At 38.3% G+C, this 19,116-nt stretch overlaps 3 protein-coding genes across 3 annotated transcripts in view; 2 read left to right on the forward strand and 1 right to left on the reverse strand.

Annotated features, from left to right (window-relative positions):
* The window catches only part of LOC132170593 (exocyst complex component EXO84C), a 40,022-nt gene extending 30,868 nt beyond the window's left edge, over positions 1 to 9,154 (forward strand). Inside the window, exons 6-7 of the mRNA XM_059581618.1 lie at positions 8,394 to 8,530; positions 8,616 to 9,154. Of these exons, the coding sequence (XP_059437601.1) occupies positions 8,394 to 8,530; positions 8,616 to 8,859 (381 nt within the window). The 3' untranslated portion in view covers positions 8,860 to 9,154. The remainder of the gene's footprint in view (positions 1 to 8,393; positions 8,531 to 8,615) is intronic.
* Positions 23 to 1,109, reverse strand: LOC132172685 (uncharacterized). The gene is made up of 2 exons (XM_059584228.1): positions 547 to 1,109; positions 23 to 217 (listed from the first exon to the last, which is right to left on the reverse strand). The coding sequence occupies exons 1-2, from the start codon at positions 902 to 904 to the stop codon at positions 183 to 185; spliced, it is 393 nt and encodes a 130-aa protein (XP_059440211.1). The 5' UTR covers positions 905 to 1,109; the 3' UTR covers positions 23 to 182.
* A 1,930-nt stretch (positions 9,155 to 11,084) lies between the features above and the next one.
* On the forward strand, positions 11,085 to 15,873 carry LOC132172079 (uncharacterized protein C12B10.15c). Its single transcript, XM_059583516.1, has 4 exons — positions 11,085 to 11,347; positions 11,445 to 11,537; positions 12,810 to 12,991; positions 15,606 to 15,873. The coding sequence occupies exons 1-4, from the start codon at positions 11,194 to 11,196 to the stop codon at positions 15,669 to 15,671; spliced, it is 495 nt and encodes a 164-aa protein (XP_059439499.1). The 5' UTR covers positions 11,085 to 11,193; the 3' UTR covers positions 15,672 to 15,873.
* Positions 15,874 to 19,116: the final 3,243 nt, after the last annotated feature.

Raw genomic sequence — 19,116 nt, forward strand, 5'->3', positions numbered from 1 at the left:
TAAATAAAGAAGGAAACAGAATTTTAATGACTCTAAATGACGGATGTCCAAGTCGGCGATGGTGAAGCCAAACTTTATCTTTATTGGACGAAAAATGCTCAGAAACAAAAGAGTGAGATAATTTGCCTTTGGTAATGCTTGACTGACTCGGTGCTTCAAGGTAGTAGAGCCCATCCCGTTCTCTAGCATGTCCAATCATCCTCCCCGAATCCTCGTCCTGAAATACACAATAACTATGATGAAAAACCACATTGCAACGTAAATCTTGAGTGAGTTTTTGAATAGAGACAAGGTTTGTGGATAATTTAGGAACATGGAGAACATTTTTTAAAACCAGTGATGGGCCTATTTTGACATCTCCTACACCTGCTACAGTGGTCAAGGAACCATCGGCTGTGGCTATTTTTCTACTGCTTGGGCATGGAAAATATGTGAAAAAACCATTCGGTGAGTGGGTCATATGGTCGGTAGCTCCCGAGTCCATGACCCAGGAGTTGGCAAAGGTTTCACCCGAGACATTTAATCCAATAGAGGTAGGAAACGCACCTGAATATGCCAATGAGCAAGTACCTGAAGGTTTATCAAGATTGCCAATAAGAGATCTCACCATCTCGACCTCTTCTTGGTTGAGATTGCCTAACTCCTGTGGTGCTGCTTCATTTTGCTGTACTGCAGCAACATGGGCATGACAATTGTTCCTTGGCTGCTCTCCTTTTTGTCCCCACTCTCGATGGCTGATCTTTCCCTTTCCCTTCAGCACGGTGCGGACAAGTTGAGACCATTTGAGGTAGTTTTTTCTATTCAGCCTATATGCTGCCTGGATATTTTGCAATTCCCCGGGTTGTTGGGATCGAACAATCTCCTCCGATTGTGCTGTAGCGGTCGTCTTTGCCGCCTCCGACATTCTTTACGAACAATGATCTCTTGGCGATTAAGGCTGATCACTCGAAACAAAAACCACCAGCAATGAAGGCTGGCAAAGGTAGAACTAAGAACAGAAACTGCTCTAAGAAATTTCAGCAATGAAGGCTAAACAGAAACGTGCAAAAATACTCTGTTTTTGAACCAAAAAACAGGGTAAAACAGAGTACAAAAAAAACAGCAGTATGATCTTGGCAATGAAGGCCTGTGTGAAGAGGTTTTAATCTAGAAAAGAGCCTAAAGCTCTGATACCATGACAGAAACTGAGAAAGACAGAAACTGATTCTTCATTGATTTGAATAATACACAAAACGTTAGCTATATACATCAACCCTAGCAGCAGAAAAGGAAAACTAACTAAGTTATTTCAAATCCCATGATTTATGGGATATAATAGGACACTAACCAAATCAGCCTAATTCTAGGAATACAGGCTGTTACATAATTTCCTAAAATAGCTAACTATACAAGTATAGAATACAAGTCATTAAACACGTTTTCCCACATAAACAAACAGTTCTCAAACACTTTTCCCTCTTTTTGTCACAATGGTCAAAAGAAGACATCCAACAAAAGACAATTGAAAGAAGTCACACAACACACACATGAGTAGATAAATACGATGATATACTCAAAATGATCATAGGGTGTACCTCAATAATCCCAAAGTATACACAAACATGATGGGTTTACAACAAACACAGAATTTGAGGAAATGGCAAGAATAAGACATGTCAAGTGTTGTGTGATACAATTCCACAAGCGAGGACAAAATGAACATATGTGATGAGGAGAGGCAAACCATGAGACACAAAAGTCAAACCTTATACACATAAGGTTTCCTTATATACTACTAGGGCCAAAAGGACACTCACACACCTATTCTTAGTTAATCCAAGTATTATAATTTTGAACTTAAGTCCCGTAGGCATTTCACCGTTTTTCGTAATGATATGAGTTTTTTTTTTTTTTTTTTTTTTTAATAGGTAATCAAACAAATTTCATTAAAAGAGCATGAGGCGCCCCTAAGTACACAGGTAGTATATACAAGGAACACACCAAAAAAAAAAAAGAAAAAGAAAAACCTAAAAATGGAGAAACACAAAGACACCTACGAAAGAAACCCTAAACCCACAAAGAAGCCTTGAACCCGCAAAGTAGCCCTGCCTTTACCCCAACTAGAACCATTGCCTCTAGCATCAAAGTTAATTGAGCATTCCAAAATTTTAAGCACCCTTCTCCCCTACAGAGTAGAAGCGAAACCTACAATCTCACGATGTTGTCTCTCTTCAAGGAAAGTCAACAAATGCAAAAGCCTTTTCTCATTACCCCCAAAGGAGAACCCTAGAGAAAGATCGAGCCCCTTCGCAGTAGCCGTCATCCCTCACCTCTCCAATCTCTCCATCCCCAGTCCCATCCATATCACCCCCTTTGAAGATTCACCCACCTTAGAGATGGTACAAGGGGAACTAGCCACCAACAGGGGGTGCCAACGAAAAACACCCGAGAGCTAAGAAGGATGGAGACTGTAAATAGAAGACATACATGGAAAAAACTGGGAGGTCATCGGCCTATGCGGGAACAAAGAGAGAGTTCTAGCGTCAAGCATCGCTGGGACCAAAGGCAAACCATATGTCTCCACAACGGCATTTTCTATAAAGACTTACGAAGCAAAACACTTTTTTTTTTAGAAGTTGTGTTTAACTCTTTTTGAAATTTACAAATTTTGATAAACACTTGATCTTTGATCACTGTAACGCCCCACCTTTAAAAACAAGGTGTAAGCGGAAATATCTAATTTCACACGACATTACTACTAAAACATCGCAACAGAAACTTGTATTGAATCCACGATTACACAGGCAGATACATGAGTCCACCGTCTCAGTAAGTATAGAAATTACTGACCTTTATTATGAGCCTTCTTTTAAAAAAAATCCTAACATATGTTTAACACACACACACACACACACACACATATATATATAGTACTCTTTATCTTTTCTTTGGTAACATGGATCAAAGAAAGAGCAAAACAATTCATCGAACACTTATGTTTAACCCACACACACACACACACACACACACACATATATATATATAATACTCTTATCTTTTCTATGGTAACATCGATCAAAGAAAGAGCAAAACAATTCATCGAACGCTTATGTTTAACACACACACACACACACACATATAATACTCTTTATCTTTTCTTTGGTAACATGGATCAAAGAAAGAGCAAAACAAGTCATCGAACGCTTAAATCAAATCTTATGTTATAAATAATAGGTAATTAGGTAATGCATTATTTCTGGTTCTTTTCTCTTTCACTTTCTGTATGTTCATACTTTTCTAGGGAACGGCCCTTTCTTTATTATAGGGAATTGTCCATTTTATTATTCTTAGGAATCTTCCAATTTATTTATTTTTAGATAAGTAATAAACCAATTTCATTAAAAGCGTAAGGTGCCCTATGTACACAGGAAGTATATAGAAGGACTCACCTAACTAGCAAGGGCAAAACGAACAAGGAAGTTACTATAACTAATCGACAAAGGAGATACACACGCCGCTGTCCATAGATGCAAAGTATCATAGAACAAATATAAAATTTACCCCATCGTCCTCTCTTTGTCCTTAAAAAATCTATTGTTCCTTTTCTTTGACACACTCCAAAAGAGGCAGTAGGCACCATTTTCCACACCGCAGCACTCCTAGGCTTGCCATAGGACCACCAACAGTTGAATAAGTCTACAACATGTCTAGATCCTAAAACGACTAATAATCACTTCAAATGGCAGATGCCACATTGCAATGAAGATGAAGGTGATCCACACACTCCCTATTCCTCTTGCACATACAACATCTGTCCATCATGACGATGTGGGGCCTCCTAAGATTATTGAAGGTGAGGATCTTTGCTAGAGCTGCTGACCACGCGAAGAATGCCGCCCTCGAAGGAGCCTAAGTCTACCATACACTGCTAGGGGAAGTGACTACTTGCAAGAGAAGCCAGAGAGTAATATAAGGAATTGACCTTGAACAGTCCTCTTTTGAATAAAGCCCACCACAGCTGATCTTCACTTCCTCTCCTCACTTTAATTGGGCGCAACTCCTAATAAAAAGAAGCAAAGACATCCACCTAATCTTGCGCTGCTCTTGCAAAGCTCACATTCCACTGGTTGGAGCCGCCTAAAAGCTCCAAATTATCTGCTATAGAGGCGTCCTTCGCACAAGCGTGACCATATTAAACTGGAAAGGCTACCTATAGAGGTGTTTTGGGTGATGAGGACTTGGCTGTGTAGTAGGTTGCAGAGATGGATTCCAGCGATGGGGACTTGACGCTGGTTGGTGTTGGTACAGCGATGATTTTTGAAAGCTGGGGTTTGTGGTGTTCGTTGTGTTGTGGAGGTCTTCCAATTGAGGTTTTTTTTTTTTTTTTTTTTTTAATTGAAAAGGGGAAAAGGGACTACAAGGGAGGGTCCTTCCCACTCTGGATCCGGATGGAAGAGAGAATGGGAGAACCTAAGGGAATGCTACCAAAAACAAGATGGGTAGCGGCCCATTTAGCTAACGCATGTGCACGAAAATTGGCACATCTGGACACTTTCGTAGCATTCCAGCTACGAAAGGGGTTAAGTTCAACACAAATATCAAAAATAACAGAAATAAAATGCCAAGAAGAAAAAAGAGCAGGCTGATTCACTGCTAAAATCACCAGGAGAGCATCACCTTCGAGAGCAAAAACATCCAAACCAGAAGACCGAGCCAACCGAGCAGCAAGAAGAGCAGCCATGGCTTCTCCCATAAGGGCATCTGAGGAATGGAGCTTCAAGGTAGCAGCAGCAAAAATCTCCCCAGAAGAGTCACTAAGAACTGCTGCAGCAACAGCAAAATTGCCTTTAATGGCAACATCAAAATTCCCCTTTATACAACCCACAAGAGGAGGAATCCACAAGGAGGGGAAAGAAGCCTTCTTCCAGGCCAATAGATGGAAGCCCAAATTAGAGTGAAGTTGCTGAGTAACCTTAACCGGATCTGGAAGGAGAGCCTCATGAACCAATTTATTTCTGGACAACCAAATTAGATCCAAAGAGAGAGCAGCAAAAAATTGAAAATGACGAACATCTGCACTAGGAATAGCCAACTTTTCAGCTGGATACACAACAGCAATAATCCACTCATGAATAGGTTTGGACGAAAAGGAGGAAATCACATTTGGCCAAGAAGAGCTACTCCAAAGAGCACAAGCCAGATTACACTCCAAGAAAATATGGGTCAAGGTCTCAAGAGGACCTTTGCAGAAGGGGCACACCCACGCATTAGAATCATCAGAGACAACAAACCTTCCAATATTAGCCCTAGAAGGAAGCAAATCCCAAACAATCTTCCAAAGAAGATGCTTCAATCGAGCTTGAAGCTTGAGGCCCCAAAGAGCCTGCCAATTTGCCAGAGAGAGGAGAAGTTCTATTAGTTGAAGTCAAAGAGATTTCACAGAGAAAAGACCAGAAGGAGAGGGCGCCCAAGTCCATTTATCTGCTGAGCTAACCTGAGGAATATGAATGCTGAGGATGCTTGAAACCGTAGAGGGAGAGAAAAGATCTCTCAAAAGATCCACATTCCAAGAACGCTCACCCGGGAGCATAAGATCAGTCACAAAAAAATCTGGAAGCTCCGTAAGAAGAGCATTCGGCCTGGGCTTAAAATTTGGTTGGGAGGGAATCCAAGGAGAACTCCAAATAGGGATATTCACACCAGTAGAGATAGACCAACAAGCTCCCTTCTCCACCACCTTCCTATTTTTCAGCAACCCTTTCCAAATCCAAGAAGAAACAGGATTATAAGGAGCCTCCAAAAAAGAAAAGCCTTGTTGCAAATACTTACCCTTAAGGGCATCAACCCAAAGAAGAGGCTCATTTGATGTCAACTTCCAACCAAGCCGAGCCAACAAGGAGCTATTAAGAAATTTCATTGAGCTAATACCTAGCCCACCCAAGCTCTTAGGCTGGCAGATGCTATCCCAAGAAAGAAAAGAGAGATTGTGCCTTTTTTCTTGAGGGAAACCCCACCAGAATTTTCTCAAAACCAATTTCTCAAAAGAGAGATTGTGTCAACTTCCAATTGAGTTTGCATGCTCTTCATTTGATCTATCCACCTTTGGGTGCTAAGAGCTACAAATTGGATGGGGTCCATGACTGGGGATTAAGGATCGTGATTGTTGTAGGAAACAATCACGACTTTGCTCTGATACCAAGTTGATGCAGGACAATCCACAATATTGAGAGAATCGTGAAAGGGATAAAATAAGCAGAGGAAGAAACAAGAATAGAGGAGATGAAAAAGCCAACAAGAGGGAAGAAGAGAGAGAGAGAGAGAGAGAGAGAGAGAATTAGGGGGGAGAAGAAGACAAATCCATGTCCAAAATATTATTCACCCAAAAACTGTCAATTACAATGGAAACTTATGTTTAATTAGACTTAAACCCTAACCCTAACACTAGGGCAACACCCATTTAATCACTTGCCTAACATGATTTTATTCACTTACCTAGCATAACCTAAGACACTGAAATTTTCTTTTGTTGAATTACAAAGTAACAGACTCATAAAAATCAAATAAAACATAAACTAAGGCTCCATTTACTTTGACGTAAAATGATTTCCGTCGAAAAATATTTTCAAGGAAGCCATTTTCCTTGAAAATGTTTTTTGTTGAAAACATTTAACGGCGTTTACCGCGCGCATGGAAAATAAATTTTTTTGTCCAGGTCAAGTCCCGGGTAGGTCCTTGGTAGGTCCCGGTCAAGTCCTGGTAGGGTCCAGGGCAATTCTCAGGCGGGTCCCGGTCAAGTCCCGAGTGGGGTCTCGGTCGGGTCCCGGCGGGGTCTTGGTCCAATCTCGGTCAAGTCTCGGGCAGGTCCGGTCCGGTCGCAGTCAGGTCTCAGTCAAGTCCCGGGCGGGTCTTGGCAGGGTCCTGGGCAAGTCCCGGTCGGGTCTCGGGCGGGTCTTGGGCAAGTCCCGGGCAGGTCCGGGCGTGTCTAGTTCAAGTCCGGTCGGGTCCCGAGCAGGTCCTGGCAGGGTCCCGAGTGGGTCCTGGGCGAGTGCCTGTCAAGTCCCGAGCAAGTCCCAACGAGGCTTTAGGAGGGTCTTGGCAAGGTCCGTCGATTTGAGAATGAGATGCTCATAGTCGGAAAATGATTTACGGTTTTGCATTTTCTGAAAATTAAGAAGAATTTTTGGTCAAAAGGAAAATATTTTCCGTTGACCACTATTTTACGTCGAAGTAAATACCGTAAAATGCGAAAATCATTTTCTAGAAATCATTTTACATCGGAGTAAACAGAGCCTAATACACCAAATTAAAACATAAATAAAAATTGAAGTTCTTGTTATTGTGTTCAGCATCATTGTGCTTCCAACTCCTTCACTTTGTTCTAATTAAGGGCATATTTCCAAAGAGTAGCACGATCATCCGAATCATAGGGAATAAGAATCCATACTTTACTCGAAGACATTAATCTACAATAGATACTATTATAATTAATTTCAACTCAACCATAAAAGAATCAAGGAATTAAAAACAATTGATGATTTTGTTTTCAGGGCAAGTATAACAGAGGAAGCAAACATTTTTTCAATAGAATTTTTTATTACTCAATTAGGAAAGTCAAAGAAGGTAAAAATTTGAAAAAATAAATGAACTCACTCAAAGGATAGAGGTACTGAAGGACTAGGACGGTGTTATGGGGAGTTGGAGGTGGTGTCTGACAGTGGTATGATCAGGGCTCATACAACTGCCAGACACCACCTCCAACAGAACCCCTAACAATGACCCTCAATCAATGCGCTGAAGCAGAGTTATTGAAGCAAAGGGCCACAATCGAATGAGAGAGAAAGTGGAAGTCTTTGTGGCAGCACGTCTGAGACGAGAAACAGAAAGTGAGATTTAAAGAATGTGGACAGTGATTGTGATTTTCTTTAAAAAAATTTAAGTAGCAGCCAAATCCTTATTGGGCTATGACTGTTTCCAGATTTTGTCTGAAATGCAAAATTACTTCTATATTTTTGAACAGGTATTGGACGTATCTGGCCATGTCTTAGTCATTGCATGTCCGATATGCGCCGGATACCAACAATCCAGAGTTTTTGAAGTATCCATGCCTCCTAGCAATTTATGCAAAACATATAAGGATTTGATGTTGTTGTTGTGTTTTTTTTTTCTCTTGGTGCATCACAACATGTCAACATGTCCTTTAGTTCAGTATGTTGTTAATTTGTCTCTCTTGAAGTTATCTTTGTTAGTGTATGTGGTTTGAGAAAAATATTTCAATTCAAATGGTTCGGAGGACCCTTAAGTATGCAGTCTACTGCATAGCTTCATCATGTTTCGAGAGCACTTCATGTATCTTCGTAAATAAACTTGGCTCAATAACCTCTCTCGCTCTCTGAAAATTGGCTTTGTCTTGGCAGTTAATTCTTGATATGCACTTCACTGTTGAAATTGCACGTTTTGCCGGCTACCCATCTCGGCATGTGCACCAGATTGCATCAGCCATAAACGCTCGTGCAATCAGGACCTTCTCTGCAAGAGGCATAGACCCGCAAAGGTACTTTGTGCTCTCTCTCTCTAATTTCCTTTTCCCCTTTCCCACCCTTGTTTTTGATTAGAAACTAAAACTGCCATGTCATTAGTGCACTCCCTGAGGATGAATGGTTTGTTGAAACTGCTAAGTCGGCAATAAACAAACTGCTATTAGGAGCATCGGGGTCAGATACATCCGATGTTGATGAAGATCACATAATTCTACATGATGAGATTGTCACGGATTCAGATGACACTGCTTCTTCCCTCTCAATGGTGGAATCTTTCGAGTCTTTTGCTTCTGCAAGTATGGGTGAACTTGATGGCCCTATGTTCACTGATCCTGAGAGCTGAAAGTTTCTCCTATACGAACGAGGAAAAAAGTGGACCCAAGTTTTGAGCTGTTACCTTAAATCTGATGGTGATCTTTAAGAAAGCTTCAGATTCATACATGTTAGAAGATAGATTTTGACCCTGTAGATTTGGGGTACAATTGTAGGCAGTATGTTCATTGATGTTTGCACTTGGTCATGTTTACATGCATCATGTATCAATTATTGATAATTATGAAATTTTACATACAAGCAGGATGAGGCAGTTCTCCCTTTTTTAGTATTTGAATTTTTATACATAAACTATATTTCTTATCTTTGTTATCTTTCGTCGTAGCTCTTGTATTGTATATGCCAGAAATTATTTCATCTTGGTTCACATTCATAGCCTCGTAATTGGTTGAATTAAGACTTAGAACTGGTCTGGAATCTGGATTATATTTGGATAAAACCTGAATAATTTGCTACAGGCTAACTTTGAGGAAGCAAGTTTAATTTATTGGCATTATGTCAATTTGGTGGGAGAGGCTCACCTCCAATTTGATAGAGTAATTCTAAATGTCATCCAATGTCTTGTGTTTTTAAAAAATTGATGTAGTTTTTAAAATTGAATCAAAATTCAATCGTGATTTGGAAAGTCACGATAGCTTTGGAGGACAAAAAGGGGATATAAGTTTTTTACAAAATGGATTGTAAGAATTTTTTCAACCCAATCTCGGAAAAGCTTCTTGCCGCTATGGAGTCTAGTTTTTTTGTTTTTTTGTTTTTTTGGGAGGGTGAGATTGTTAAATTATTAGTTATCTCAGATGTTTAATCTGATAGGAAGAGATCAAATTCCCTTTTTAATAGATGAGGTTTAGCACATGGAATATTTAATTTAAATGGGGGTAATTTGACGGAGTCAAGGTTTGATTCTAGGACCTTTGGTTCTGATGCCATGTTAAATTACTAGTTATTCCATAAGCTTAAGTTGATAGCTTGGAAGAGATAAATTTAATCATTTAATCAACACTTTAAGAGAGGCGAGGTTCAATTGAATGAGAAGTGCTACAATTTTTATTTTTTATTTTTTATTTTTCAAAAGTTGGTTATCAAATAATCTCAGAATTCCATAAAATTTATTATTTTGGAAAATGTGTCACCAAACTCATGTAATAGTAACACATAATTTGGAAACAAGCTTTTAAAGAAAAAATTTGGTAAGTATAGCATTTATCGGTTTGCATTGCCTTTACTCACACATGAGTAAAGGGTCATGTCTAGTTTTTTTTTTTTTTTTTGATAAGTAAAGTAACAAATATATGATTTGAATAATGCTACATATTATAATTCTATCAAATATTTATCTAACAATGTTGATGTGACACTATCAACTAATCTTTATATTTATCCTTATTAAATAAATAAAAAAATCAATAATTGATTTAGAGTGTCATGTAAAAATTATTGAACAAATAATAAATAAAAATATAGTATATAGCATTACTCATTTGTAAATTATAACCAACAAGATATTTCATGTCATGAGTCATATATTATTCTATTCATGAAAAAAAAAAACAAAAAAAGAATTGTATTTTCTAAAAAACTAAAAGAAAAAAGCATAAAAATGTTCTCTTCTTTTGATTTATTTCTCTTTTTTTTTTTTTTTTTTTTTTCCTTAATGCCGTCCATTTTGGGAAGTACCCTTCTTGTTCTCAACGGTGACACTGTGATGTAATGGATTCAATGGAGGGTGTTGGTAATTCAGGGAAAAGTAAAAATTGGAGAAACTACATTTTTTTTTTTTAATTTTTGTTTTTTTTTGAGAAGAGAAACTACATTATTGGGTAATGGGTATTGTGATTTTACCATTTGCATGTATGAGGTTTTCTTTTTCTAGGTAAGTCAGGGAGAGGTGGATTTTGTTTTGAATTTATTATACAGCAACAATAGATACTATATTTTTATTTATTAAACAAAAAAAAGAGATTAGATTTATTAAATATTAAAACTTCAAAAAAGGAAAAAAGAAAAAGAAAATAAAGGGTGGCCATTGGCACAAAGGGGTGGCTGGAGTCGGCCCCTTCTTTATTTATTAATTATTATTTTTAAGTTTTAATATTTTTAATTTATTTTAAAGTTATTTAATTTTTTGTTGAGACATATAACACGTGGCATGTTTTAATTGGTTTGAAGTAGAATTTTTGTTAGTGCATGTATTTATCCATAAAAAAGAATTGAATAGCGCGGCTATGGAAACGGAAACGATACTCCAATTCCCAATGAGGAGTGAGGGTAAAGAATTGAATAGCGCGGGAAAATTAGGAGACCTATTTAGGGTTGGTATTATGGAGCAGTAGGCAAGGGGTAAGGCATGATGCACGAAGAGGGCACGATAATAGATCTGAGGCAAAGTGAAGGTGGCGCTGATTTGGTGGATCTCGGCGGCAAGGTCCACCAGCTCCCCTGCTCCATCAAGTACGACGGCCCTTCCTCTGTTTCCCACTATTTCAAACCCAAACCCACTGGTAAGCTCCACCCTCTCTCTCTCTCTCTCTCTCTCTCTCTGTGTTTTCTATGTTTTTGTAAAATTCCATGAAATTTGTGCTCTTTGGTAAATGGAAGGGATTGAGGTGGAGGGGTTAGAGCTGCAGGAAGCCTATTTCAGAGGAAGGAAGTTGCAGGGAACGGCCATTCCAATTCCACAAGGGTATTCTGGTATGTAATTATTTCTTTCTTTCTATGTTTTATATTTTTTGTTGAATATGAAATTCTGACTATGCCTTTGGGATTTTGTGTGTGTTTTGCTATTGTCAAGTGTTTATGGTTTATTTCCTTATGACCCAACAGTTAGAGGAGATGTCTTTTTGGACACATGATGTTTTATTTGTGTATTTTGAAATTATAACTGTCTTACACTCATCTTTTCCTTTTAGGATATGTGATGTTCGGTTTTATGCTCACTCTGAAGTTAGGATGCCTAGGGAAAACTCATAGATTTCCCTATAGCGAAAGGAAATAATTGACTCCCAAGACCTCAGAAATTAGTCTCTCAACCACTTCAAATCCCTCCCTTGTTGAGGGATTGGTTCAGTTTAGCTGATCAAATCATTGGTAGATCTCAAATGGCCAAAATCCTTTTTGTACACTTGATTCACAATTTTTCTTTTTGGCTTACTTTGAGTCCAAATGCTTTAATGGTTGGTGTTTACAATAATCTTTCCTGGTGGGCACTATTAAATTTTCAACTTAAGGTGTGATCCTAATGGCTAGCAAGTTCAGGAAATCATCTACCAATGATTTATTTTGTAATTCTCTTCTCTTTATAGGCTGATGCTGAAGTTTTCTCTCTTTCCTTGCCAAAATTAATATGATGGTGTATTCTCACCAAGAGTAAAGCACTACTTTGGGTCATTCCCCTTGAAAGAGTTGACAGCCTCATTCATGATTGCTGCATGCTTAAATAGTTTGGACATTCCATTGTGGGACATGGATTCAGTTTGTTGCCCCTCGACACTGCCACACCCAATCAACACTTAGAAGTTTTTAGTTTTTTGGAGAAGTGGAAAAATGATAACAGAAATTGTGATGATGACTCTATGGTATGGAGAATTAACAACATGGTCAAATTCTAGATTCTCAATGTGTTTCAATTTGCTATTTTTGGGGTTTTCTATGCTGACATCATTCAATCCTATTTGGTAGCCTGTGTATCATCTCTTTTCACCTTAGCTGGTTCTAAGCTCTTGCCTCGCTGAGCTACTTACCCTTGGTATGGTTCTTAAGGTTATTCAGTGAACGTGCATCACTTTGGTTTTGTGAGACATGCTTTTCTTTAGTAGATTCTTGTAATTTATCTACAAGATTTTCTGTTTTTCATTTTGTTCTGGTTGTTGTTGTGGTTGTGTTAATGGCTCGTCCAAGTTATGTTTGACCTTAATTACATTTTCTTTCTAAAAGTGTTCCTCTTTTTTAATTCTTCTTCTGCAGGCTTTGTCCTAGGAAAAAAGAATCTTGTGAAGAGAAAAGCTTCCGACATGTCTGAAGGGAACTCAAACTGTTGGGAGGTGAATGCAAAATTTCGTGATGTGACATATTGGAATCATGACATCCTCCCTTCACATGATGATGCTTTTTTGCGTTCTTTTCATTGGCTCTCTGTTGCGAAAGTAGTAAGTTCATGCTCTATCCCTTTTGTAAAGATAGAACACTTGATGCATAGACTTCAACGCAGAAAACAGGTTATGCTTATGAAAATAAAATCTTGACATTTGCTAAACAAGCTCGAAGTATATATCCAGGGGAAAATATATAAACTTGGGTCAATTTTAAGTGGCATATTAATCTCGCTACCAAATTTTGATCTATGCTAAACAAGCTGTGATTAAATATGCATGGGAACTGATATGTTACTTGGGTTTATTGAGTGGTATGCTAATTTTGTTACTAGTTACACGTTGGTAGCACAATGAGTGGCCGGAGAGGGCTACTACTACTTCCTCAGGGTCGTGAAGGGCATGGTTGGAGCCGATTTGCAGTTGAGTTGAACAAGGTGAAGGCTTTTGTTCAAGTCACGAATGGACCCTTTGGTGCTTTGCTCTTGGCTGAGAAGATTGGGAAGAAGGCTAGGTTAGGATTGGGGTTGGATCTAACTCTTCATGGTGGGAAAAGGTTTTAATCTGAAGAGGGCGTGCCATCGTATGCGGAGGCGGTGCGATTAATGGCTAGCTCGTCGGCGAGTTTGGGGAACCTTTGGGAAAAAATCAACATGTTGGTGGTAATTCGTTGGGCAAGGACCACCCTAACGAGAAGTAGAAGTCCACAGCTCGAGTCAAAGAATCTTGCCCTGTTTGCTTTGCAAATGACAAGGAGGATTTGCAACAAGGAAAGGTGTTGATGTAGTCTCTTCTTTGGGTGTGGAAGGCTTAGCTTGTGAGGATTAGAGCTAAAGTTGATCGGACTGTCGGGGATGTTTTTGAAGGGCTGAAGGTTGGGCTTTCTCTCAAGCCCAAGTCCCTTTAGCGAGCTCGGCGTTAGAAGAGGCTTTGGGCCATCAAATGCAAGCCCAAACCTTAGACCATGACCCAATATTTTCCTGAGATGGGTTTAGATTTGGAGCCTAGGCCCTTTTTGGGTATGGGCTTAACCAACATGATGTCCGCCTCACTGGAGGTCCGGATTGTTGGGTTTTCTACGGCAAGCGCAGATGTTACGGGTTCACCTCTCTTCATTCCTCCAAGGTCAATGGTCCCGCTGACTATTACCCAGAGGCCGCCATTTTCTGAGTTCATTGCCCAAGGTTTGATGACCTTGTTTGATGAGGTTCGACTTGTTGGGTCCTCTTCGGCGAGCCCATATAACGCCGGTGCTCCTTTCTCCTCATCTCCAAGGTTGGAGGTCCTAGCGGTGGTGAGAGATGAAGGAGACAATTTTTAGGATGGGGAGGATGTAGATTCTCCCTACCCTTCGGGTATTTTTATCCTTGCCACCCCCTTGGATTGGGCTTTGGTTTGCGTTAAGGATGTTGGTCTTGTGGTGGGGGTCTTGTATGAGGGGAATGAGGATAAGACTGTAGCTCTCCTGACAACCATTGAAGAGGATCATTCTTGGGAGGTAAAGGGGGTTTGTTCTAAGTCCAAAGGTAGAAGGGACCTATTGAAATTAGAATGCTCCATAAACTATGACAATTCAGGCGTGTCCTCTAGGTGTGGGAAAGGCAAGGCTCACGTTTTGTAGTGTTGAGTTCTTCGTATGGGTTTCGGGTTAGAGGGCTTTTGGTGTTTTGTGGGTTTCGGGTTTGAGGGCTTTTCAGGTTTCGTGGGTTGTTCTTGATGTTTTGTTTGGTTTTTGTGTTGCTCGTTCTAGTTAGGTGCGTCATGTATATACTGCTTGTGTACTTAAGGGTGCCTTACGTTTTTTATAAAATTTTCTATTATTTATAAAAAAAAAATTATAAAATATAGTGTGTGTGTACATCCATACATATATGTATATATACATGATATGCATATATATTAGAGGTATAGAATTTCTAGAATGGATGTCTTCTAGGAAGAAACGAGTTCTAGGGAATTTTTTATGAGAAAATACGAGCACTTTAGTGTTGTGTGTGTACATACATACATATATATACATATATGAGAGTTGAAGAATTTCTATAATAGATGTCTTTTAAGAAGAAATGAGTTCTAGGGAATTTTTTATGAGAAAGTATGAGAATGTTAGTGGAATATATGAGGAGAGGTGTAAGTCATTTTACATCCTAAATGTCTCATTTTTCATTGACTTTGAAAATAATTCATGTTAGCTAATATTTTTCATTCGCACCAAATGCTAGAAAATATGAAAAAAATTTCAAGAAATACTTTTACATCGAAACAAATAGAGCCTTAAAAAAAAACTTGAACCATTTTATAGAAAACAATGGGGTGTTTTAAAATTGACCGAAAGTGCTTTTTGGTTGACCAATTTTTCTAAGCGCAAAATAATGAAAGTGTTTCACGGAAAATGTTTTATGTAGAAACAAATGGAATTGTAGTAGAACTTTGGAACTGCATTGTTGTTTGCAATTGGTATGTAAATATTCTTAACTTAGGATTATGCAAATGTCTATGGGTATAAGATAGATTTTTTTTTTTTTTTCTTCCAAATTCATGAATTATGAATCTTCATTCTTCCATAGTCAACTTGTTGCTAATAAAATAACTTTAGTTAGCATTAATTGAGTAACGGGATTTCACAAGCTCTTCCAGCCACCTTAATTGAGAACTTTGTGCATTTCTGCAGCTACATAAGCCAGTGACAGCCGAAGATTTGTCTTCTGCATCCATTACTCTTCAGAAGATGGGCTGATTACTAATTGCAGGAGGTGTCTAGTCATCTTCAGCCATTGTGTAATACTTATTCTATAGTAGTTTCTTCTACTGAAACTAAGTTATTAGTTCTATCTCTTTCTCTTCATCAATCAATCTCTTTATCTATTTGCCTCTTTATTTGTTTGTCTCTTTATCTGTATGTCTATTTATTCATCTATCTATGTCTATTCCTTAGTGTGTCTTTGTGTTTTTTGTGCATAAAGTAAATCCACTATGTTTATCTTGTTTTGTTTAAATCTAATAACGAGTTATTAATCAGTGTAGGATTTAAATCACATCATTTTCACACTATTAGGAATGCACTCTTTATCGTGCAAATTCAAATCAGGTTTGGACTAGTTTGTCTGGGGCGTTTATGACCCTAATGCTGATTCAGATAGACATTTTTTTTGTGGGAGTAGTTGTCAGAGTATTCCATTGTTGCATTGCTTTCTTTTGATGGAGATCAACAGAGGTAGAATCCTCACGGTGGATAACCTTAAAAGGCGGGGTTTGTCTCTAGCTAAGTGGTGTTGCCTATGCAAAAAGAGTGATGAAATTGTTAATTACCTTCTTATCCACTATGAGTATACTACTGATCTTTGACACTTGGTTCTTAAGATATTCGAGGTTTCTTGGGTGATGCCTAGTAACATCCTAGAGCTACTTCATTGTTGGAAATTTAAAGGACGGGGACACCCCAAAGAGACCATCCGGAAAGTTATTCATGCTCTCTTAATGTGGAGCATTTGGAGAGAAATGAATGGGCGTCTCGTTGAGGAAAGCGAGTCTAATGTGCTTTCTTAAAAATCTTCTTTTTGAGATCTCTTTTGGATTGAGTTATTGTACATATTCCTAATTTGACTTGGTGAATATGGTTGATCTGATTTATTTTTTTATTATAGAAGTCTTTACGGTATTTGACTCTCTTGTATACTCTTCGAGGGCTTTGTCTTTGTCTTTTTTTTTTTTTTTTTTTTTAAATAATATTATTATTATTATTTATTAAAAAATGTGTTTGCTTGTTAATGTAATTTCTTTTAGGGATAACAATGAATGTCTCAATTGGAGATTTTGTCTCCAAACGTGCCTATGGAATTTACATCATTAAAAGGCATGTAGTTTGAATCATATGAGATTGCATATGATTTTTATAATGAGTATTAGAAAATGCAAGGTTTAGTATTAGAAAAGAGTATGAACATATGTAAAAAGACCGAAATTGTTACTTCAAGGAGATTCGTGTGTGATAAGGAGGGAATTCGAGGCATAGACATGTGAGATAGTAAAACAATGATGTGGGTGCAATTCATATTTAGTTATTATATGTAATGGCAAATATGTGGAGGCTGACTTCATTGCTAAGCATAATCACAATCTTCATCTCTCAATAATTGTACACATGATGTCAGCACAACAAAAAAATGTCTACAACTGAAGCTGTTGAGATTGAGTTGGCATATGAATCATGAGTAAGAATGAAGGATTCTTTTGAGGAAGAAAGTTGGTAGAGGTGATAACCTTGATTTTACCAAGTTAGGTCATAAAAACTATCTACGCAATAAGCGACAAAGAGCCTTGAAGTTTGGGGAAGCTCCTAGTTTGGAAAGATATTTTAGTTATCAACTTAAAGAAAATCCTTCATATTATTATGCTTTTCAATTGGATGTTGAAGAGTTGATTACTAATATCTTCTAAATTGATGTAGGAATGATCATTGACTATAGCCACTTTGGTGATGTAATAACGTTTGATATAACGTATAATACAAATAGAGATGTAAGGTCATTTGGTGTATTTTTAGGATTCAATAATCATAAAGATATTGTCGTATTTGGTGCTACACTTCTATATAATGAAATGATTGAATCTTTTGTATGGTTATTTGAGATCTTCCTAAAAGTAATGTCTCGGAAGAAGTCAATTAATATTTTCATCGATTAAGATGCAACGATGTCAATTGTTATTCAGGAAGTGACACCTGAAACATATCAATGCATGTGTAGTGGGCACATGTGGCAGAATGTGTTGTGTAGTTGGCACATGCGTAGTGTATACTCAGACACATGCTAAGAAATCTTTATTAAATAAGGACCCACCTTTATGTAAATAGCCCAAGTGCCTATTAGCATTTTGGCACATGTGCCAACTACATACTTAGATTAATTATAAACCAAAGGTGGAAACTTCAGCCATTCAAAGCTTCAAAGTAGAGGTAACAATGAGAACTCAAGCTTTTCAAGGATATGAGGAACTCGAATTTACATGGATCCATAATGGGTCTTGGATTTGCCTATCACCTCCATAGTCGATGTTTACAGCTTTGAAATAGTGTTGTTGGAGATGGTGACAGGAAAGGGCCCAACAAAGGGCATGCATCTATAGATGGTGGAGGGGAGACATAACAACACAAAGGCTGGTTACATGGATGAGGGAGAAAAGGAATTGATCGTCGACCCTATAATGGAAGGCAAATATGACGTGTAAGATGGAAGCTTTGGTTGGGGTTGCTCTACATTGTGTAGATGAAGTCATAGATGCAAGACCCAACATGAGCCAAGTAGAGATGGTTTTTCGGGAAGTAAATGCTGATGAGTGATGATGTTATATTATGTAATGGCTCGTTAGCTTCTTATTTGCAATGGTTATTCTGCTGTTTAGAGGTTACCCAAGTGCGTATTAGCATTTTGCCTTGCGCACGTATGCATTGTGTAGTTGGCACATGCGTTGTGTATGCTCATAGACAGATGCTAAGAAATCTTTATTAAATTGGGATCCACCTTTAAGTAAATAGCATAAGTGCCTATTAGTATTCTGTCACATTCTGAGCTTCACTTCCTGAATAACAGTTGACATTGTTCCATCTTGATTAGTAAAAATAGTAATTTTTTTTTTCCTAAGCAAATAAGGAGTAGGTACAAGGATTAAAACACCAAATAAGGGGTGAACTCCCTAACAATACATCAAAAACAAAAATTACAGTAAGTATACACAAATAGTAGGCAATGGATCATAAATGACCCGCTCTAAAATGGCCGCTAAAAGTGGTTAAATAAGCAAAACCCATAGACACCCAAAGGTACCCCATAAGCAAGCAGCAACGAACAAGACATTCAAAAGGGTGTCGATGGAAGGAAGGCACTGATGATTTTCGAGATGGATTTGTCGGAGAAGCAAACCGGTATTTGGCAACAAGAATCCTCATAAACAAGCCCAAAGAAAGCAACACAAGGCATAAATATAAATGAAAAAGCAGAAATAAAAATCAAAACCCAAAAAACAGTAACATCTGTGAAGTAGCATGGGCGCGTGAGACCCACATGCCGGCGCGTGGCTGCCCGGAGGAGGAGCGGAAGGTGACAACAGGGAATAGGAATGCCGATCAAGATGGAGATAAGGCGCTTTAGTGGGCAAATTTGACAGAGGAAGACATATCTTGCTTC

Source organism: Corylus avellana, chromosome ca2 (assembly GCF_901000735.1).
Source record: "Corylus avellana chromosome ca2, CavTom2PMs-1.0".
Taxonomy (NCBI): Eukaryota; Viridiplantae; Streptophyta; class Magnoliopsida; order Fagales; family Betulaceae; genus Corylus; species Corylus avellana.

What these genes read in the sequence shown, in the direction of transcription:
- LOC132172685 (XM_059584228.1), bottom strand. Translation starts at nt 904, where the DNA reads ATGTCGGAGGCGGCAAAGACGACCGCTACAGCACAATCGGAGGAGATT. An exon ending in TTGCTCATTGGCATATTCAG is followed by an intron (nt 218 to 546) that starts GTGCGTTTCCTA and finishes TGTGTATTTCAG; the next exon opens with GACGAGGATTCGGGGAGGAT.
- LOC132172079 (XM_059583516.1), top strand. Translation starts at nt 11,194, where the DNA reads ATGATGCACGAAGAGGGCACGATAATAGATCTGAGGCAAAGTGAAGGT. An exon ending in TTTCAAACCCAAACCCACTG is followed by an intron (nt 11,348 to 11,444) that starts GTAAGCTCCACC and finishes GGTAAATGGAAG; the next exon opens with GGATTGAGGTGGAGGGGTTA. An exon ending in GGCTCTCTGTTGCGAAAGTA is followed by an intron (nt 12,992 to 15,605) that starts GTAAGTTCATGC and finishes GCATTTCTGCAG; the next exon opens with CTACATAAGCCAGTGACAGC.